This window comes from Fukomys damarensis, unplaced genomic scaffold (assembly GCF_012274545.1).
Source record: "Fukomys damarensis isolate Sample0158 unplaced genomic scaffold, DMR_v1.0_HiC HiC_scaffold_13, whole genome shotgun sequence".
Taxonomy (NCBI): Eukaryota; Metazoa; Chordata; class Mammalia; order Rodentia; family Bathyergidae; genus Fukomys; species Fukomys damarensis.
Genome location: NW_022900925.1, coordinates 22,474,712 through 22,497,886, shown reverse-complemented (window position 1 = coordinate 22,497,886; position 23,175 = coordinate 22,474,712). Strand labels below are relative to the sequence as shown.

Here is a 23,175-nt window from a genome sequence, read left to right as displayed (position 1 = left end):
TATCCTGCAACACTTATTATGTATTGATAATTTATAACCAACTTCCTTCTAAAAAGAGTTGGAGTCAATAAAATGATAAAAGCACAAATTTAAACTAGAATAATAGGCACATGAAAAGTTGTTCAACATCATGAGTCATTAGGGAAATGAAAATCAAAGCACAGGACTGGGGATTTAGCTCAGTGGTGCCCCCACCTGCCTCTCAAGCATAACGTCCTGAGTTCAATCCCTGGTGCCAAAAAAAAAAAAAAGAAAAAGAAAAAAAGAAAAAGCACAAAGAGATGCTTGCGATAAGTGTTGGCAAGGTTGTAGGGAAATTGGAACCCTCATACATTGCTGGTGGTTTCTTGAAAAGTTAAACATAGTTTTATATCGCTCAGAAAATCCACTGTTAGATATCTGTGCAAGATAGTTGGTAACATATGCCTGTACAAAATGTTTACACAGATCTTCACAGCAGCATTATTTATAATGTCCAAACATGGAAACAATCCAAATGTCTAATAGTTGATGAATGGATAAGCAAAATGGTATTTCCATATAATAGTGTATAATAGTATTATTTGCCATAAGAAAGCAGTACTGGAATATATTACATGGGTGAAACTTGAAAACATGATACTAAATCAAAGAATCCAGATACAAAAGGCATGTATTATATGACTCCATGTTCATGAAGTATCCAGGAAAGGCAAATCCATGTAGACTGAAAGTAGATTAGTGGTCAAGGGCTGAGGCACAGCATTCTTTTGGAGGGGTGGGGAAAATGTTCTAGAATTAGATAATGGTGATGGTTGCACAGTCTTGTAAGTATACTAAAAAGTGATTGAAAAGTACACTTTAAAAGGATCGATTTTATGATACATGAAATATACATAAAGAATAATAAGAAACATAATGGTGATCTGTGTCTGATAAAGCCATAGATGTGAAATAATGGTAAAATGATGGAAAATAGTGGAGAATTAGAACCTAGGGAAAAGAAATAAATAGTAACAAATATAATAACCATTATTAATATTTAAGTTGCTAGAGTAAAAAGAAATATGACCAGTTACATAGATTTCATTATTGAAAAGAAGAAAATACATTATCCCTAAGTGGAAATCATATGGGGCATTATATAAGGGTCAGTTCCTACTTTTTGTAGTTTTTTTTGGTGAACTAAATCCCTGATCCCCTTTATTTTTAATTTTTATTTTGAGACAGAGTTTTGTTAAGTTGCTGAGTCACCCAGATTGGCTTTGAACTTGTGATCTTCCTGCTTCAGTCTCCCAGAGTTGTGTGCTCACAACATTTTATTTTTCAGGGAAAACATAATCCAGTCATGAAGCCTCTGGTAGTTCCATCTGATTCTTAGAATTTAGGACACATAGAATAAATGGACTACTCTTTATAAAAAGAATCACTTCAATTGCTTAAATTTGTTTAAAATAATTTTAGTGAGGTGTAATTGTCATAACGAATTGCACATATTCAAAATGAATACCCTGGACTATCATCTCAATCAGGATATTGAACATATCCATCATCTCAGTGCCCTCTGACAATCCTTCACTCCCACAGCTCTCCATACCATTGCGTCCCCTGGTCCACTTTCTGTCACTATAGATAAGCTTACATTTTCTGGTATTTCATATGAGTAGACTAATACAGTATGTACTCTATTTTGGTCTGGGTTTTACACTGCATAATTATTTAGAAATTCACTGATGTTATTATTTATTTCTTTTTAAGGCTGTAATATGCATATTTCCTTCACCTGCTCATCTGTTGATGGGCAGCCAGGCTGGTTCCACAGTTTAGCTACTGTGAATTGGCCCCCTGTGATAGTGGATACATATGTATTACTATTATATGCTGTCTTTAATTCTTTTGAGAATACACAAAGGAATGACATAGCTGAATCAAATGGAAGTATTTCTATTTTCAGGGTTTTTTTTTTTGTTCTGGGGATCAAACTTGGGACCTTGTGCTTGCAAGGCAGGTAGCGGAACCACTGAGCTAAATCTCCGGCCCCTCTATTTTCAGGTTTTTGAGGCATCTCCATACTGATTTTCATAGTGGCTGTACTAGTTTACATTCCCACCAACAGTGGGGGAGGATTCCTTTTCCCCTACATCCTTACCAGCATTTATTATTATTAATATTATTATTATTTTTGGTACCAGAATTGAACTTGGGTCCTTGCTCTAGTGAGGCAGGTGGCAGAACTTCTGAGCTAAATCCTCACCCCTTATTTTTTGTATTCTTTTTTTTTGGAAAGGGAACAGACCTTTAGTAGTCTGGCCAGATGGCACTCCCAGAGCCAAGCAGCTCAGGGAGGCCTGTATTTTTTTTAAAATTGCGTTTATTGGTACTTTTTAGGTATACAGTACAGTTACGTTCATCATTGGGATCTTGTACCTTTCCATGACAGATCTTGGTTCTCATTTTTTTTCCCAATACCCCTGCCCTCCCTTCACCCCTTATTTTTTGTATTCTTGATAGCCATTCTGACTGCAGTGAAGTGGAATCTCAAAGTAGTTTTGATTTACATTTCTATAATGGCTAAAGATGTTGGACATTTTTTTCATATACTTATTGGTCATTTCTTCTTCTTTTGAGTAGTACCTATTCAGTTAATTTGCCCATTTTTACCTCATGAACATGGTATATCTCTGCATTTATTTGTACTTTCTTAAGTTTATCTAAGTAATATTTTTTATTTTCCAGTTTTTAGTGTCTTTTTACACATTATTTTTTTCAGATTAAGCCCTATGTGCTTCATATATTTTGATATTGTTATATATAGTATTTAAAAAAATCTGTTTCTGATAGTTGCTAATGTAGAAATATATTTGAATTTTGTATGTTGGTCTTATATTTTGCAGTCTGGGTAAGCTATTAGTTTGAGTATATTTCATTGAATTGTTTAAAGAAATGACTGTGTTATCTTCTAATAAAGAATTTTATTTCTTCATTTCCAATCTGGATATTTTTCATCCAGTTTCATGGACTAAACCTTCAGTGTAATGTTGCCTAAAAATGATGAGAGTGGAATCCTTTCCTTACTCTTGGTCTTATGTAGAAAGCATTTAGTTTTTCTCCTCTATGCATGTTGTTAGCTGTAGTTTTTTAAAAATCAGTTTGAGAAATTTCTTTCCTGTGCCTAGTTTGTTGAGAGTTTTTAATCAAAAGTAGGTGTTAAGTTTTTGTCAAATGTTTTTTGTGTATCTATTGAGATGATCATATGGCTTTTCTCTTTTAATTTTTTGATGTGGTATTTACAGGGATTCAAATGTTTGGCCAACTTTACGACGTACTTGGGATAAGTCCTGCTTACTTATGATGCTTTTTATTTTTTAAAAAAATAAATGGATTTCATTTTAAAATAGGACAAAATATACACAATGTAAAATTTACAATTTAACAATTTCTAAGGGTGCAGTTCTGTAGCAGTAAGTGCTTTTACACTGATTGCACCCATTACCGCCATTTACCCTGTATTAGTCAGTGCTCTCTTGAAAAATAGATTTAGGGTAGCCCATTTTCTGTCTTTATTAGACAGAAGCTACTTTTCTCTAAATAATTTTTTCCTACTCTAAAAAAAGAAAAATAGATTTAATATAAGATACACATATGAATTTGCAAGGTAGGCTTGTAGTGCCATCTGCAGAGTCAGGTGTAGAAGAGTGTAAAAGGGTGGTCTGTATCCAAAGGATCCAGTCAAAAGGTGAAGGCCTTGGAGCTCACTACAGAGCCCCATGGGAGTTCATATCAGGAAGCTAAAGGGTCTGTGCTGGAAGATTGAAGAGTCTGCATTGGAAGCCAGGAAATGGATGTTCAAGGTGAAGGTGAAAACAGGAGCTCCTCTGAAGACACAGAAACAAGAATGCCTTCTTCCCTTTTTATTCCAGGCAAGCTGGTGTCACTTATACTTAGGGTGGGTCTTCTGTCTTCAGTAAATCCATTCATTCATACCCCAGAACTATGCTAAGCCGATCAGTTGGGCATGCTTTCCTTTTTAACTAAAGTAGACACAACAGTTATCTATGACACATTCACACATTTTTCATCTTGTAAATGGAACTCTGTTCCATTAAACACTTACCTCACTATTATTCTCCCCACCCCATCCTCTTGCTACTGCCATTCTGCTTTCTGACTTTGAATTTGACTATGTGCACCATGTGACTATAATCATATAGTATTTGTCTTTTTTGTGACTGGCTTTTTTCACTTATAATGTCATCAGGGTTTATTCATGTTGTAGCATATACCAGAACTTCCTTTTAGAGATAGAATATTGCATGTGTGCATCCCATTTTATTTATCTATTCATCTTTTGATTGAACCTTGTGTTGCAACTGCCTGTTGGATTTTGTGATTAATGCTGCTATATGTATTACCCTTTTATATATTGTTGTACTTCATTGGTAAAATTCTGTTAAGAATTTTTACATCTATATTCAAAAGAATACATCTATATTCAAAGGAGTTGTGTGTTTTTATTGCAATACCTTTATCTTTTTTGATGTTAAAATAGTTCTGTCTTTATAGATTGAGTTGGAAAGCCTTCCTGTTCAAATTTTTTAGGGTATTGAGTTCTATAGAATCAGTACTTCTTCCTTAGATGTTTGGTAGAAATTTATCAGTAAAGCTGTCTGAGCCATGAATTTTCTTTATGGGAAAGTTTTTAACTACAAATTCAATTTAATGGATATTGGATATTAAGGCTAGCTTTAAAACATTTTTTTGAATAGGCTTTGGTAGTATGTTTCTTTCAAGAATTTGTCCATTTACTTTAAGTTAGGATCATCTCAGCTAACTGAGCTAAATCTGATTTGCTCCTTGTTTTTGGTATACAAAGTTTTATTGGAACACAGTCATTTGTTTATGTAATGATGGTGACTATTTTTGTGCTAGTAGTAGAGTGGAATGGTTGCAAAGGAAATGGTGTAGTACATAATGCCTAAAATACAGTGGTACTTGGTTCATGAACTTAACTTGTTCCATGATTCTGGTCAAGAACTGAAATGGTCGCGAACCAAATCAAGTTTCTACATAAGATTCATTGTAAATAAGGTTAATCCATTCTGAACCATATGTATTTTTCTAACCACAAAAATATGAAACCAAGTTCAGCACAGTACAATGTGAAGAGAGAGAACCTTAACTTTGCTTAAAGTGACTTCTGGCCCGGATGGGAAGGTGGGTGGGGAAGAGGTTGTTTGGAGGGAGAGTGCTCCTCCATAAGGATATCAGTGAGATCTCCTTCAGGGGTTTCCTCTCTTTGTCTCTTAGCTGCAGGGTCAGATTTGATGAAAAATCTGTCTAATGTCACTTGTTTTTTCCTGCATTTCATGACCCTCTGGAAATGACACCATTATCGTTCATCAGATTCAACACTGTTCATTACAGTTATGTTGGGGAGGTGCTTCTCAAAGAAATGCTGGCACTCATTCCACTTTTCCATGATGGATTTTATTACGTCACTGCCAACCTCCTGTCTTTCTGTTTCTCAGTGGAAGGCTCCTCAAAAAGTATCTGCTGCTGCTCACTGTGGAGCTCAGCAAGTTCTTCCATCATCAGCTCCTCCTCGTGGTCCTCAGTAAGCTCCTCCATGTCTGCACCATTGACATCCAGACCCGTACTCCCCCTGCCCATAAACCTCTCTGCTACCTGTGCATCAGACCTTTCAGAGTCCCCTTCAGTGACACATTCTGGCCACAGTTTCCTCCAGGCTGAATTTAAGGTCTGCTATGTGACATCTTTGCAGGCTTTGTCAAATGAGGCTGATGCAGTGGAGGACATTGAACTCTTTCAGAGTCAAAGACTTCTCTTCAGTGACATTAAAAATGCCTGGTGAAGAGCGGCTTTGTGTACAGCTTCTTGAAGTTGCAGATCACTTGCTGGTCCATGGGCTGCAGACAAGATGTGTTGTGGGGGAGGAACTTGATCTTTATGAAGTCATACTGTGCACCCATGTTACCCACCAAGGCTGGAGGGTGTGCTGGCACATTGTCCATCTCAAGAAGGCACCTTTCAGGCAGTTGGTCATCATTTTTTTTTTCACAAGATAGACATTTTTATTCTAAAAATCACAAATGGATATAAAAGAATGGGATCAAAGTAAGTCTAAAATCTAGCCAGGCAAACATTAAGTCATGTAGTTTTACATCTAGCATACCTGGCAATCTGTGACAAGATGTGAACTCCAAAGGGCTTGGGTGGCTCTGTCCATACGGCACTGCCAGTGGTTGTAGCTCCCATGGCTTCTCTCTTGCACTGGTTTTGCTCCCTCCTTGCAGATTTCCTCAGATGATCTACATTCTTGGCTTTTCTAAACTTTTGAGGTCTCTACCATACCTTTGGCTTTACAATCACAACTTCACACACTGCCCTCTCAGGGGCACCCAGCCTGGCCTCCCAGGCCTTTTTTTTCTGAAATCTGGGTATCCTTTTTGACCTCATAACTCTTGCTTTCTGTATGCACCTAAAACCAGCACCACGTGGTTGATTCCAAGGTGTTGACAGGAGCTGGAGCAGTAGCCAGGCTTCTTTTTCTCTTGGCTGTAGGTGTTGAGTGCCTAATTTTTTTTCCCATTAAGTTTATTGGTACATTTAAAGCAAACAATACATTTATCATTGGGATCTTGTACCTCTACATGATGATATCTTGGTTCTCATTTTTACCCATACTCCTGCCCTCCCTTCACCCTCTTCACCCTTCCCTATTTACCAAGACTTTGTTTCCACTTTTTCCTTTTTTCATATTTTTCTTTTCCCTTATTTGCCCTCCCATTTCCATGTCCCCTTTAGCCATTTTTTTCCTATTTCACCCTCCTAATTATACCATTTGAGCCTTATTTACATTTTAATTTTCACAACAGAGAAACTTTAGTATTTACTCATTTGTCCTATTTATTTCACTTAAGAGTATAGCTGCAATGTGCATCCATTTCGCTATAAATGTTTCTAGTTTCTCATTATTTATGGCTGAGTAGTACTCCATTTTATAGAAAAACCACATCTTCTTTATCCAGTCTCCAGTTGATGGGCATTTGGGTTCTTTCCAAATTTTAGCTTTATGAACTGTGCCGCTATAAACATGGGTGCCCATATATCACTGTGGTATGATTCTTTTAATTATTTTGGAAAGATACCCAGCAGAGGGATAGCTGGGTCAAATGAAACCTCTAATCCTAGTTCTTTGAGGTATCTCCATATTGATTTCCACAGTGTTTGCACCAGTCTGCACTCCCACCATCAATGGAGAAGAGTTCTTTTCTCCCTACAGCCCTGTCAGCATTTGTTAATGGTTGATTTCTTGCTAGCAGCCATTCTTTCTGGGGTGAGATGGAATCTTGGTGTTGCTTTCATATGCATCTCTTGAATGATCAGTGATGTTGAACATTTTTTCATATATTTATTTGTTACTTTTATTTCTTTGAGAAATGGCTGTTCATTTCAGATGCCCATTTTTGAATCAGGTCTTTGTATTTGGGGGGTCTGATTTTTTTGAGTTCTTTATATGTTCTAGATAGTAGTCCTTTGTCTAAGGAGTAGCTGGTAAAATACTTTTTCCATATTGTACGTTGTCTCAGCTCTATTGGTGATTTCTCTTGCACTACAAAAACTTTTTAATACAGTGAGATCCCAGTTGTTTGTTCTTGTGCTGCTGAGGATTTGTTCATAAAGTTTTCTCCCATGCCAATGTCTTTGAGAGTTCTACCTAATGTACTTTCCAGTAAGTTTAGTGTTTCTGTTTTAGATCTTTAATCTACTTGGATTTTAGGTTAGTGCATGGTGAAAGATAGGGATCTAGTTTTAATCTTTGGCAAGCTGAAATCCAGTTTTTCCAACATCATTTATTAAAGGGGCTATCTTTCCTCCAGTGAGCGTGGTTGGGATGAGATAGCTGAGTATGTCTGGTGTCGTTTCTGCATCTTCCAATCTATTCCACTGATCCTTGGGTCTGTTTTTTTTTTTTTTTTTTTTTTTTTTTTGCCAGTACCATGCCATTTTTTATCACAGTGGCTTTGTAGTATAGTTTCAAGTTGTGAATTGTGATACCCCCTGCCATGTCTCTGTTACCTAGAATTGATTTTTGCTATTCTAGGTCTCTTCTGGTTCCAAATGTCTTCTCAAGTTCTGTGAAATAATACTGTTGGGATTTCAATCAGGATTGCATTGAATCAGTATAGCAGATTTGGAAGTATGGCCATTTTCACTATGTTGATTCTTCTTACCCAGGAGCAAGGGATATCTTTCTATCTGCTTATATCCTCTTCTACCTTTTTTTTTCAGAGTGCAGTAATTTTCAGTGTAGAGTTCTTTTGTCTCCTTCATTAGATTGATTCCTAGATATTTCTTTTTTTTGGATGTTATTGTGAAAGGAATTGTTTCCCTAATTTCTCTCTCAGTGAGTCTGTTATTCATGCACAAGAAGGCTATTGATTTTTGAGTGTTGATTTTGTTTCTTTTGTTTTGTTTTGTTTTTGAGACAGGGTCTCACTATGTAGTTGAGACTGACCTGGAACTCACTATGTAACCCAGGCTGGTCTCGAAATCACAGTGATCCTTCTGCTTCAGCCTCCCTAGTGCTGGGGTTACAGGCATGCGCCACCACACCCGGCCTGAGTGTTGATTTTGTATCTGCTATGCTACTCGACTGAATTTGTCAATTAAGTCTAGCAGCCTTTTGGCAGTTTTTTGGATCTTCTATGTGTAGAGTATTGTATCATTAGCAGATAGTGACAGTTTAACTTCTTCCTTTCCTATCTTTATTCCTTTATTTCTTTCTCTTGTCTAATTACTATGGCTAATATTGCTAGAACTGTGTTGAATAGGAGTGGTGACAGTGGACATCCTTGTCTTGTTCCTGATTTTAGTGTGAAGGTCTTTAGTTTTTGACCATTTAGAATGATAATGGCTGTTGGTGTTTTATAGATAACCCTTATCAGGTTGAGATAAAGACCATCTATTCCAGGGCCAGGGATTTAGCTCAGCAGTTCCACCGCCTGCCTTGGAAGCACAAGGACTCATGTTAGTAAGAAAAAGAAAAAAAAAATGACCATCATTTTCTGTAAGGTTTTTATCATGAATGTGTGTTGAATTTTGTCAAATGCTTTTTCTGCATCTATTGAGATGATCATATGGTTTTTGTCCTTAGTTCTGTTAATATAGTGTATTACATTTATTGATTTACGGATGTTGAACCATTCTTGCATCCCTGGAAAAATCCAATTTGACCAGGGTGTATAATCTTCTTGATGGTCTTTTGTATTCTGTTTGCCAGTATTTTAATGAGGATTTTTACATCTATGTTCATTAGGGATTGGCCTGTAGTCCTCTTTTTTGGTTGGGTCTTTCCCTGGTTTTGGAATCAAAGTAGTACTTGTTTCCAGGAATGACTTTGGAAGTATTGCTTCCCTTTCAATTTCATTAATGAGTTTAAAGAGTAGTGGAATAGTTCTTCTCTAAATGTCTTGTAGAATTCAGCAGTGAAGCCATCAGGGCCTGGGCTTTTCTTTGTTAGTAATGTTTTAATTACATTTTCAGTTTCACTGAATGTAATTGGGGTGTTTAGACTTTTTATATCTTCTTCATTCAACTTTAGAAGTTCATATATGTCTAGGAATCTGTCCATTTTTCCATTTTATTAAAGTGTAGGTTTTCAAAATAGGTATTGATGATCCTCTGGATTTTTGGTGGATCTGTTGTGACTTCACCTTTTTCATTCCTAATTGTGTGAATTTGACTCTTTTCTTTCCCTTTTTTGATAAGGTTGGCTAAGGGTTTATCAATTTTATTCTTTTGAAAAGCCAACTCTTTGATTCATTGATTTTTTGTATTGTTCTCTTAGTCTCCATTGCATTAATTTCTGCTCTGATTTTTATAATTTCCTCCCTTGTACTAGCTTTTGGTTTGTCTTGCTCTTCTTTTTCTAGGAGTTTAAAGTTATTTTTTTATTTGAGCTTACTCTGTTTTCCTAGTATGGGTATTTACTGCTATTTCCCTCATAGAACTGCTTTTATTGTGTCCCATACATTCCTATATGTTGTATTGGCATTATTATTTAATTGTAGAAACTGTCTAATTTCTTTAATTTCCTCTGTGACCCAATGGTTGTTCAGCAGGGTGTTATTTAATTTCCGTGTGTTTGTAAAGTTCTTGTAGTTTAGGCTATTGATCTCCAGTTTAATTGTGCTATGGTCTGATAATATACAGAGGATAACTTCAATTCCTTTGAATTTACTTAGGCATGTTCTATGAGCTAGCATGTGGTCTGTTTTGGAGAATGACCTATATGCAGCTGAAAAGAATGTATTCTGATTTTGTGGGGTGGAACACTCTGTAGACATCTACTAAACACATTTCTTCTAAGACTTGGTTCAGTTCTGTTATTTCGTTGTTGATTTTTTTGTCTAGATAATCTGTCTATTTGTGTTAGTGGAGTATTGAAGTTCCCCCACTACAATTGTATTAGAGCTTATATTGTTTTTCATATCCATTAATATTTGTTTTGTGTAGTTGGGGGCATTAGTATTTGGTGCATATATATTTATGATTGTCATTTCTTCCTCTTGGATTGTTCCCTTTACAAGGATGTAGTGGCCTTCTTTGTCTCTCTTAATTAGTTTTGGTTTGAAATCTATTCTGTCTGCAAATACGATAGCTACCTCCGCTTTTTTCTGGGCTCCTGTTGCATGGAGAACTATTTTCCATCCTTTTACTCTCAGTCTATGAATTTCTTTGTGGATTAATTGAGTTTCTTGTATACAGGATATTGTTGGATTTTACTTTTTTTTTTGGTACCAGGGATTGAACTCAGGTCCTTGTGCTTGCAAGGCAGGCAGCAGAACCACTGAGCTAAATTCCTGGCCCTGGATTTTACTTTTTAATCCATTCTGCCAGTCTGTTTATTTTGATTGGTGAATTGAGGCCATTAACATTGATGGTTATAACAGTTATATACTGACTTTTCATTGTCATCTTATTTGAGTGCCTAATTCTTGAGGAACAACTTTTCTAGGCTTCTACCATTCTGAAAAATGGTACTCTTTAGCGCTCTTCTTAAAGCAATTTTTTACTTTTGCAATCTTGAGTCTGCAAAGGCTGGAGTCGTTTTGTGTGATGTCCTCAGGCCATCTTTTAAATTTTTGTTTCCTGCGGCAATCAAGATCTGTTCTGTCTTTGCAATCCACAGGTAGGTTTGTTTGTTTGCTTGTTTGTCTGTTTGAGACAGGGTCTCACTTTGTAGTTTAGCCCGGCCCTGAGCTCATTATGTAGCCTACGCTGGCCACAAAATTGAGGCAATCCTCCTAGCTCAGCCTCCCAAGTGCTGGGATTTGCTACCACATCTGGCACAGTCCATAGTTTTACAGGTTCTTTTTTTGGTAGGGGTGATTTACAATGTTTTAAATCATTTTTTTGGTACCGGGGATCAAACTTAAGACCTTGCGCTTACAAGACAGGCAGCGGAACCTCTGAGCTAAATCCCTGGCCCTTTGCTTTTTATTCTTAACACAAATCTGGCTGAAAGCACCCAGCAGTAGCCATGCCACTGACTGCAAATTAGACTGTCTTGAAATTTCTTCTGCCAGATTAATTAGTGTGGCACCCTTAATCTTAGTTTGAGGCAAAATCTCTGAACATGAGTAAAATGTTGACAAACTTTTTGCCAAGGTATAGCACACATTGATTGAGTCCAATAACTAATGCAGTCCTCCCCAGTAGAAACCTGAGCCTGGTCTTTACCTGCAGGATTTCTATCAGCCTTTTGGTTTTTGAGCTGTGGCCAGAAACTCTCATCAAGTGTAGTCTAATGTGTTCCACCTCTACTTTTTTAGCTGACATCTCTGAACATTTTCAAAGTTCCCACAAAGTAGTCCCAAAGGTTCCTGAATCACATGGTCAGGTACAATCACAGCAACAACCACACGCCTGTTTCCAAATTCTGTCTTAGTTACTTTTCTTGTTTTTGGGACAAAGTATCCAACATCCACAAGTTAAGGGAAGAAAGGTTTATTTAGTTCAGTTTGTAGAGCTCTTAGTCTGTAATTGGCTGGCCCAAAAGAAGGGTGTCATGGCAGACAGGCATCATAGAAAAGAAGCAGTTCATCATGGGCAGAAGGTAGCAAAGCAACAAGGTTTAACCATAGCTCTTTTTATTTTTTTATATCTTATCTAGGCTAATTGGGGTATATAGCACTCACACCCTTAATCCTTGTCTTTATCTTAGCATTGTACCATGAACTGACCTCAGTATCACACACTCTAGATCTAGCCACCTCTAAAAAGAGCCCCACCTATGACTACATGAGGCTTTAGAAAAATATCTGGACATAAGCCATAATACCAATCTATTTAAACTAGCTTATTGTTAAACCATGTGAACAATTAGCATTTGGGCTAATATCATGAGTGTTTACCTGTAACTGAAATAGAGTATATACCTGAAATTTACACATAGAAACACACATATTAACCCAATCATATTTGACCTTTATGTTATCCAACCTTAGTTTGTTTTGGTACTGGGGATCGAATTCCCTTGTGCTTGCAAGTCAGGTGGCAGAACCACTGAGCTAAATCCCTAACCTTAATTTTTTTTTAACCTGTAAGTCTCATGTAAGACTGGAGTCTACAAGATTTTTAACACTTTAATGTTTTAAGTGAGGTTGGCTACCTCCCAAAACCTATGTAACTGTTTTTAATGGAAAGTCTCAAAAGGGATAGAAGATTATAACCACAAAATTTCATTTTTTTTTCATTGAGTTTATTGGTAATTTTTAGGTATACAGTACAGTTACATTCATCATTGGAATCTTGTACCTTTACATGACAGATCTTGATTCTCATTTTCTCCCATACCCCTGCCCTGCCTTCACCCGCTTTTCCCTGACCTCTGAAAGTGAAAGCCACTCTCATTCCAGAGCTACAGTGGCACTGGGCCACAGTATAATTGAGCAGGTAGAATCAGATGAGCTAGCAAGTCATAAAGAGCCAAACACTGAAGTTCATGGGAGAGGGGACTCACCATTTTGGAGATGGAAGATCTGGCCATTCAAGAGTCTTCCATGGTAGGCTGGGTGTGGTAGCAAGTACCTGTAATACCAGCACTCAGGGGGCTGAGGCAGGAGGATTGTTATGACTTTGAGGTTACCCTGGGCTGCATAGTGAGTTTAATGTGTCAGTCTGAATTACACAGTGAGATCCTGTCTCAAAAACCAAACATCAAAATAAAACAAAACAAAACGTCTTCACGTCAAGAAATTTAACTGAGACTAGAAGCCAACAGCCACTTGGAAAGATCAGCAAAGGGAGACAGTGAAACAGTCAAGGGGAGTTGTTATAATTTATATTGATTCTCTCTGGGTAAGTTTCCCTGTCAATTGTGCTGTGTGTTGAGTGATTGAGGAAGGGGGGGGGGTCCCAAAAGAAAAGAAAGTATAAGTGTTGCCGAAGTGAGCACCCAAAAGAAAAGAAAGTAGTCCTTTAATATTATGGGCTGTAATAGGCCATTCACTTTTTCCCACTGTTCAGGTCTTACTGGGGAGTGACCCCATCAGAACCTAGCAGTTTTAAGTGGAAAGCAAGGCTTTCCACAAGAGACTGAAAAGACCTCCTTACTTTGTGCTCTGATGGGCTATAGTGCTTGGGGTTACAGCAGGGAGGTCTTCGGTTTTTGTTTTATCAATGAGATCATCTGTGTTGAATTCACCCCCACCTCAATAGACTTAATAGTCTGCCCTTTTTATTAACAACACTAGATGTTTGTACTCTCTAGGCATTCCTTGGTGGGGGGCAGTGAAGAAGGAATAGGAAAGTATATGAAAATGTAACAATAACTCTTTACATGAGGCACAAGAACTTTATAGGGAATAAGCATAAGGCTAGTAAGAAAAAAACACCAATCTCTCCTACGTCTTAAATGTAATCATCACAGTTAAATGGTGGGGAGGGGGAGAAAAAGATAAACACTGACCTTTTACCTCTTTTCAGTCTCAATTTGTTTGATTCAAAGTGCACACTGATCTTGGTGATACCTCCAAATATGAAAGTTAATTTGCTGCAAGCCCAAGCTCACTATCTCATTCACTTCACTAAATTGAAGATGAAATCATGGACAAAAAGAGAAAGTTAGGAGAGTCTTCCTTGGAAATAAGAAGATAGCTCCTGGATATTTATCCAGGAGAGGATTTTGAAAATGGGATGGCATTGTGCTCTCTTTGTTTTAGCCTTATACAGATAAGCAGAGCACAGAAACTTATTTTAAAGAAGTGGCTCTGAAAATTTTGGGTTTAATGAAACAGTTCTGTAGCCAGCCAAATTTGAGGGAAATTGAGTTGAAAGGAAACTGGTTATTCTGTATTGTTTACTTTTTCAAGCCCCAGAATTTGAAAGGAACTATCAACTAACATACATCTCAAAAGGTATTTTTTAATGGTGGGTGTATACACCTCATGCAGCCATTCCATGAGCATTTGCCATGTGACTCAAGCTTTTGCATTGTCCTGCACGTGATAGGCAGTCTGCCCTTGTGCACATTCTGTTCCTTGAATGCATAGGGGGTCTGGGAATAATACACCAGTAGTTGCTTAATCTTCAGATCAACACAGTCTTTGGACACAGCAAAAGGGTTAATCTGTCCTTCAGGGCCTTGTGCACTGGCAGTACCTTTTCCTCCTGTACGATATAGGCTTTGTTTGGTATCTTCTTCCAGAGGAGCCCTGTTTCATCGCAGTTGAACACTTGTTGAGTGATGTATCCTTCTGCTCTCTTGAGTTCTGCAAATTCTTTCTTGTAGGATTCTTCAGTGGCCTTGTCAGAACTGGAAGGCTCACCATGTCTTATCACACTGTATATGTCATTTATCTTGCAGCATTTATAAAACTACCCCATGCAGGCTTTAAATTCATCACTTGTTGCACTTTTACAGGGGTTTTCTTGCACGAAATCACTGTGCTAATCCCTGAATTTTTCACCAATCACAGCTTCATCAACGCTATCACCTGACATCTGTCTTTCTAACCACACTAACAAACGTTTTCCACCTCTTCCAGCATGTGTCCTCTGCTTGATTTACACTGTTACTCCTTTTGCCACATCAGATCCTTTGATGGCGTCTTTATTCTTCATAATAGTCTAGGTCTTCAACTTCACCATCTTGTACTCTGAGGCCAGATCAGTCATATGAATACCATGCTCTTGCTTTTCTACAATTTCCTTCTTCAATTCAATGATTATTTCCTTCAAAACCTCCTTTTACTGTTCTTGCTGTGCATTTTCTTGTTACCTTTATTATTGCTCTGCACATTCTTGTCACCTTCCTCACCTCTCAGCATTTTCTTTAAGAGCCATGCTGGATTGAATAAAACTGTACAGTACTGTATGTGCTAAACAGCACACATAAAATCTTCATAGCAAGTGTACACTGTCTGTGACTGCCATCTTCACTAGAGGAAGCCACAGCCACGTGTCAGAGCAGGGAAGATGGCTGCCTTCCTATTTGTGTGGGTAAGTTGGCCACGGTTGTGTTTGTCACCTGACCGCAAGATTTGTGAATAAAAGCAAAATTTTGCTGAATGCTTCTGTTCGTGAGCAGATGCATTTGTGAACTGAGGTCTTATTGTATTTATTAACTGACATTTTTGCAGCCAGTTTGTCAATCTCTGATCTAAGTTTTCAAGTTTATTGGCCTAACATTGTTTATAGTATTCCTGTATTATTCTTATTATCTGTAAAATCTGTAGTGATGTCACTTGTCTCATTTTTGACATTTGTCACTTTTGTTTCACTAATTTCCACTCTGATATTTATTTCCTTTCTTTTTCTTACATTAGATTTTATTTGTTCTTTCTTTTCTAGTGTCTTAAGGTGGAAGCTGAGTTCATTGATTTAAAGACGTTCTTATTTCTAATGTAAGGGTTTAGTGATATAAAATTCTCTTTAAGTATTGTCTTAGCAGCTTTCCACAAATTTTGATGTGTTGTATTTTCATAGAGGAATGGTATTAGGGTAATTTTCATAGGTACTGGTAATCTCATTTCTAAATAGGTGTTAGATACATGGTTACATTTATTTATTTGTACATTTATTCTTTACACCTTACACGTATAAATATTTTTGAATGTATTTTACATTTAGCAAGGAGCTTTTTAAAAAGTGTGATTGGGATGTAAGGATATAATTACCTCCTGGATGATAGTGGGTAAACAATACTTTTATCAGTTATGTTGTGAAAAGAAGCAGAGAAAGGGGATAGTAATTAAAAAATGACATGAGATAAAAGAAGTGATTGCCTTTGTGCTGTTTCCGTTTAAAGATAGGTGGTTTCAAAGCAATCTTGCTTATTCAAATAAATCATAAGCTTTATAAAGCCATGCAGACAGATGTAAAAGTCCTATCCTGATGTGAAAATTGATAATGTTTAATCAAAGCTCTTGATTTAGAATAATAATGATATAGGGCTTATACTGGAGAATAAATATAACTCCCAACCTGCTAGATGTCAGATATGCTACGTTTGTGTTCCCCCAAATCAAAGAATGAATTCTAAGAAACAATGGAGGTTAAGAGTAGGAAAAATTCAATGAGAGATATAGCTCCTGAGAGACAAGAGGGGACCCGAAAATGAATTGCCATAGACCCCACTTCACAGAGGAAGTTTTATAGAGCAAGATCAGGAGGTGGGTACAAAATCACAAGGTGGGTACAACATGGGTCAAAACTATGATACAATAAGATTACAAGTATAGCCTCTTAGTTAATATGGATCCAGTGGGGAAGCAGGTCACGTAACAAGTGCACATGGTAGGAACAAGGACCTTCTTTGGAAGAGATGATGGATCAGGAGGTCCTAGTCATCCATTTGGGTGATTAATGTCTATCTAGACTTTATTGGACCAGGTGATACAAAATATAGAATAATCTTCAATTTGTTGCTTTTCCCTTGGAGAGGTATAGAGGCCTGGTCATTCCATCTTCATCTTGAGGCCTGGCCTTCAACAGATGCACCTCTAGCCACGGTTGTAATGTGTTCTCATCCTCTGCACTGACTCCCTTGAGGGCCTAGCCCTATCTGACTGCCTATAATATTTCTGCCTAACTTAACTGTCTATAATAATAAGACCACTTAAATATTTTCTCATGTAGTAGTTTGGGTTCTGTTCCAATATAGAAAACAAATACTTCATCGAGTCCCAAGAATGCCGTACCAAAAACTCTGGTCAAATTATCTTGGCCTAAACTATTTTCAAGTCAGATATTATAATCAGCTATCTGCCACTATAAATTATAAATAACTACCTTTCAAAGTAGCTGTAGAAAAATGAGATGAACAAAGTGTCTACTCTTATTTGCCAGAGGATAAACAATAAAATAAGCTGTTTGTAACCAGCTATCTTTACCATGCTCAATTACTTAGCTTCAGAATGTTCCACAGAACAACTGAGTAATTACTGAGCTGTGTGATTTATTTGATTTCTGTATGTATTTAAATACATTTTAGAGGTAGGCAAGGTAATAGGACATACCTATATTGCTAATCGCTCCCCCGCCTTTTTCTGTCTTGCCATCATTTCTTTTCTCCAATAGGTTGTGTGGTTCCAGGGGCTGGTGCAGCTGAAGTGGCAATAGCTGATGCTCTTGTTAATTATAAGCCCAGTGTAAAAGGAAGAGCTCGTCTTGGAGTCCAGGCTTTTGCTGATGCCTTACTCATTATTCCCAAGGTACAGCCATCCTACTGGCTATATAACAACAAGTTAGATTTAAAGGTGTTTGATTACAAATTGCCCAAATAATCTGACAGTAGTATAGAAAGACAGGGAAATTTTTGAGATAATAGCTCAGAATTCTTTCAGGAGCTTCATGAAGCAGGCAGATTATTCTCTTAGCCCTTTCCGGGAGCTTCAAATGTTGAAGTAGCTCTAAAAGTTTCCTTTAGAAATGTTTCGTGAGGAACTGATTGTAGTGAAAAGTATAGAACTTAAAATTTAACTGAATTTTAGGGTAAAGTTTTGTTGGTGGTATCCAAAATATAATCACTTTAAAATGTGGACAGTGAGGACTTTCAGGCTGTTTCAGATTCCCAAACACTGCTATCTTGCATTTGTCATTGTCATTATAATTCCTAGAGAAGAAGAGAAACTAGAGGTTTTCTGTTTGGTAACAGACAGAGAACTATTCCTTTTTCTTTGCCTCAATCTGGTTGTAAATCACTTGGAAATACACAAAACTATTTCAAATATGCTGTTATCATGAATTAAAATATTACAATGCTAGCAAAATCTTTTAAATAATGGCTATTAAAATTATTCATAATTTATGGGTTCTTTGTGCATCAGATATCTATTTTTTTTCTTTTCTCAAAAAGCAAAGTCATTAAAAAATGATGTGTTGTTAAAACAAATTGGTAATCCTGAAATGCATTGGTGGTACCTTTTCTCCATTAACTGTTGGTTTGGGGAAACTTGGAAATGAGCCTGGTCTGAATACCAGTATCTCTACCCCTGCTGCCACAGACCATGGCTTTCTTCCTGAAGATGAGAGTGCAAAGGTGCTGGAAATATGTTGGTTTTCTTTAGCAAGTGCCTAGAAAAAAACAGAAGACATGTGACTAGAGGGACTAGAGAAAACTTAAGAATACTGTTCTACTTTTACATTTAAAATAATCTTTTGTGAAGAAGGAATTCATTTAGTAGGATTGGAAGAACTCTGAGAATATAGTGTGATATGCATGTGGGTAATGTTTAAGTAAATATAAAAATAACTAGCTAGACAAAATAATACTTTGATATGGGTATTCTTCAGGGCTGGGGATTTAGTTCAGTGGTGCCACCATCTGCCTTGCAAGCGCAAGGGTCCTGAGTTTGATCCCCAGTACTAAAAAGAATGATAGGTGTGTTTCTTGTATACAACATATTGTTGGACTTTGCTTCTTAATCCATTCTGCCAATCTGTTTCTCTTGATTGGTGAATTGAGGCCATTAACATTGATGGTTATAACTGATACATTCTGACTTATTCTTGTCATGTTATTGTTCTTTCGTTGACTCTTTTTACTTTTTCTCCCATCTCCTTTTAGGTTCTTGCCTTGCCTATTTGATTTGGTCTGTTGGGCCTCATGTTATTGTGAACTTTGTTGTCCTTTTCTAGGATATTGTTTAGAATTTCTTGCAGTGCTGGTTTGGTGTTCATGAAATTTCTCAGGTGCTCTTTGTCATGGAAGTATCTTATTTCCCCATCTATTTTGAAAGAGAGTTAAAAACGAGAAAATAGATTCATTCATAGGAAAATGGATACATATTGAAGATGTACTCCTAAGTGAAATAAATAAGTCACACATGTGTAAATACCGAATAGTTTCCCTGGTGTGAATAATCTGCAACAATGCATAAGATCCTAATAAGATTACTGACATTTAGAAATGGGAAGAAAGGAGCTAAAGGTGTAGGGAAGGTGGGATGGATAGGGGAAGAGTAAAAAGGGAAAAGAAAAAAATGTGAGAGAATGAAAAGATGAAAATAAAGTGTTTGTAGATGGGGAGGGGAGGAGGGGGTGAAGGGAAGGCAGAGGTAAAGGGAAAAAATGAGACTCAAGACTTGTCATGTAGAGGTACAAGATCCCAACAATGAATGTAACTGTACTATATCCCTAAAATGTACCAATAAACTCAATTAAAGCGGAAAAAAAAAGAAATTCTTCAAAAGGATATGATTACTGAATTACGGATGTGTTTTCACAAGACTAAATAGTAGTGTCTTTTGTGTTAGCTATTCAAATATACATGTAAAAATATTTCATGCGTGTATTTGTTATTATTTTTATTCATAAAGGTTCTTGCTCAGAATTCTGGTTTTGACCTGCAGGAAACACTAGTAAAAGTTCAGACTGAGCATTCAGAATCAAAGCAACTTGTTGGCATAGATTTGAATACAGGTAAGAAATTGAAGAAAAATTAGCTGTTTGTTAAAGAGAGAGGTTATTCTTCAGTCATCCAGATCTTATAGTAAGGTGGTAGGGATTTGAGTGACTTTATTAAATTTTGGGTGATTCTTGTTTACTTTTGAACTTCTTAAAATATTAACGTAAGAAACAGTTATTGAGAGCTTATTATTTTCTTTTATAATTATATTTTTTCATGCAGAACAAAATAAAACACCTGCCTTTGTGAGCTTCTGTTATAGTGGGGGACAACAGGCACTCGATAATAACCTTAATTAACAAGTTTCTTTAACATTTGGGGAAGTAATAAATTTGATGAGAAAATGAAAAAGCAGAATAAGGATGATCAGTTCAAGGGGATGGGTTGGGTGGTTTGCAATTTAAAGAGATTGGATAGTGTAGACATCATTGAGAAGAAGGTAGCTACTGAAAAATGGAAGGAAATAAGGAAGTTAGCCATGAGGGGAGCTGGGAATAAGTATTTTAGGAGAGAGAGAACAGCCAGTGGAAAAGCCAGTATCTGACATTTTTGAGTAGAAGGAAGGAGGTGACAGAAGTGATACAAAGTCAGATCACGCAGGGGTATATGGGCTGGTCTGAGGACTTTGGCTTCTACTGTAGTGAAATAGGGAGCACTGATGACAAAGTAATTTTAGCAATGTATTAAATATTATTAGATTATACCAATAAACATTATGAAATATGTCAAGGTTGTTGTATTAAAATGGTTTGATTTTACTTTACAGGGGAACCAATTGTAGCAGCAGATGCAGGAATTTGGGATAATTATTGTGTGAAAAAACAACTTCTTCACTCTTGGTAGGTTGGAAATAATATACAAAGAAAGCTCTTTAGGGGTATAATTGATATATTAAATTTTTTCTATTATTTTTGTCATCCTGCAGTAGAAAACATGCCAAGTGTATGAAAAGGTGTAGTGTCCAGTTATTAAGACTAGTTTCTGTTATTTTACACTCATTTTATATATTTTAGCTGTAGCAGTATAAGCTATAGGAATGGTTACTCTTGACTGTTCATTTGATGGGAAAAGGAAAGTGGAAACTACTGAAATAGTACCACTTGTGTAGTGAGGAAAATAAAATGATGTGCTTAAACAATAACCTCAGTTTTTCTGAAATACAAATCAAATTTCCACCTTATCAATGAGGGAGTTGAAATTTTAATACAGGTGATGTTGTTTGTATTTATAATAGCTTTGTCTCATAAAATCTTATACCAACATAAAGAAAAAAGTGCCCTTCATAGCTGAAAATTGCTGGTGGAAAGGTAAGCAAGGGTTAGTAGGCTTTACTCTCTCTCATCTTTTTCCTTAGCACAGTAATTGCCACCAACATTCTCTTGGTTGATGAAATTATGCGAGCTGGGATGACTTCACTCAAAGGGTGACTGAATTCAAAATCAGCTCTTCTGGAAGACGAGATTTAGTACAGCTCATATCCAACGGCTGTTGTATAGCCTGAACAAGACTTAACTTTTTCACAGAATAAATGCAGTTAATATCTTTTGGTCTTAACAGCTTCAAAAATATTTCATCAAGGTATAAAGATCAAATAAATATTTTTAGAATAAAGGAATAATCATAAAAATATTTTTTATTTTTCCTTAGAGTCCTAAATCCCTACCCTGTATTGCATGTTATTGCCATTTTCATAAAATAGAATCTGTTATGATTCTTAGGCTTTCTAGGCAACTTTTAATTAATCAAATGTGGAGCACAGGTTTTAGAGCACCCAAGTCAATTTACAGTGTTTCAGAGGGTATTAATATAGTAAGACAAAATGTTTTATTTTTCTCTTAAAAATCCTCAAGTAACTTCTTGCTGCCACACTCTCCCCTCATAAGTTTGGTGTCACTTTGTGAATACTGCTTTGGGTATATTGATTTACTATATCTAGTGATTTAGATGTAGTTTATTATATTTTACCTGGCTCCTTTGTATATATGATTCTATATGTAGTCAGCAACTCAGGCCACACAGCTCTGATAGCTCTCTGACTAAATGGAGAGGCAATCTCCTCTGGAAAGGTGGAGGTTATTAGCATCAACTCTGAGACATGCAGATATTCCTTGTTTAACAACCTACCCATTTAACAACTGTTTACATTTATGATCGAGGTGTGCTGTTTGGACTTACAACTTGTGGGTTTTTTGGTACAATTCTCTACTTCTTGTTTATGCCTTAGTTGAAAACCTATAATTTTATAGCCTGTTTTCCACATAATATTGTCAACATCTTTACAAGTCAATTATTATATTTCTTAACTGTCTTATATGATTATTTTAGTAATTCTTTATAAATTTTTTTGTTTACTAATAAAGATCTCATGTTTAAGCGTCTGCTTTATTGTATAGTACAGACCTTTTAAAACGGTTATGCTATGCATATTGCTGGACATTTTCTATGTCAAATATTAAATTATGAAATATTTTAAATATACAAAAAGGACAGTAATAATATAATAAGCACCTTTGTACTCTCCACCTAGCTTTAACAAATAATAACATTTTGGTGTGTTTACTTTGGGTTTTTTTTAAAGGTAATACAAAAGTACAGGTGTTAAAGTATCATTTCCCTCTGCCCACTCCTCGTTATATGCTTTTCCTACTCTTTTTCCTAGAGACAATTTTTGAATAATATACTGAATTTTTTCCTTTTAGTATATTTACATATACCTTTGGCAATGTAAAATGCTCTTTATGAGTTTCTAAAATGAGCCGGGCGTTGTGGCGCACGCCTGTAATCCCAGCACTCCGGAGGCTGAGGCAGGAGGATCGCTGAGTTCGAGACCAGCCTGGGCTACATAGTGAGTTCCACATCAGTCTCAACTACATAGTGAGACCCTGTCTCAAAAAACATAAATAAATAAATAAATAAATAGATAAAATGAGTTTCTAAAATGTATAAATAGTAGCATTCTGCACATATACTTTTGCTGTCTTTCTCACTTAACGATTCTAAGATTTATCCACTGCTACATCATTTGATTATTTCTACTTTTATATATTTTAAACACTACAGTGATGAAATTATTTGTACATATTTCCTAGAGTAGAGTTGCTGGGGTTAAGGGCTCTTTATCTTGTATTTATTAATTATACTAGTTTATATTTTCCCCTGCGATGTATTTAGTTCTCATGTCTCTACAACTGTGCCAAATCTTGGTATATTTAAGTTTAATTTTTGACAATGTGAGGGGTATAAAATTATATCTCATCTTG

General features: G+C 36.4%; 1 protein-coding gene across 5 annotated transcripts in view; it reads left to right on the top strand.

Annotated features, from left to right (window-relative positions):
* Positions 1 to 23,175, top strand: part of Cct6b (chaperonin containing TCP1 subunit 6B) — a 58,105-nt gene that overhangs the window by 24,384 nt on the left and 10,546 nt on the right. For 2 of the 5 annotated variants that reach the window (XM_010641374.2, XM_010641370.2), the window contains exons 11-14: positions 17,587 to 17,720; positions 19,827 to 19,929; positions 20,682 to 20,754; positions 21,270 to 22,194. In XM_010641374.2, coding sequence (XP_010639676.1) covers positions 17,587 to 17,720; positions 19,827 to 19,929; positions 20,682 to 20,754; positions 21,270 to 21,342 — 383 coding nt within the window. In that variant the 3' untranslated portion in view covers positions 21,343 to 22,194. Of the gene's footprint in view, positions 1 to 17,586; positions 17,721 to 19,826; positions 19,930 to 20,681; positions 20,755 to 21,269; positions 22,195 to 23,175 lie in introns of those variants that run through there. The other 3 variants (XM_010641371.3, XM_010641373.2, XM_010641372.2) reach the window with 2 other exon arrangements.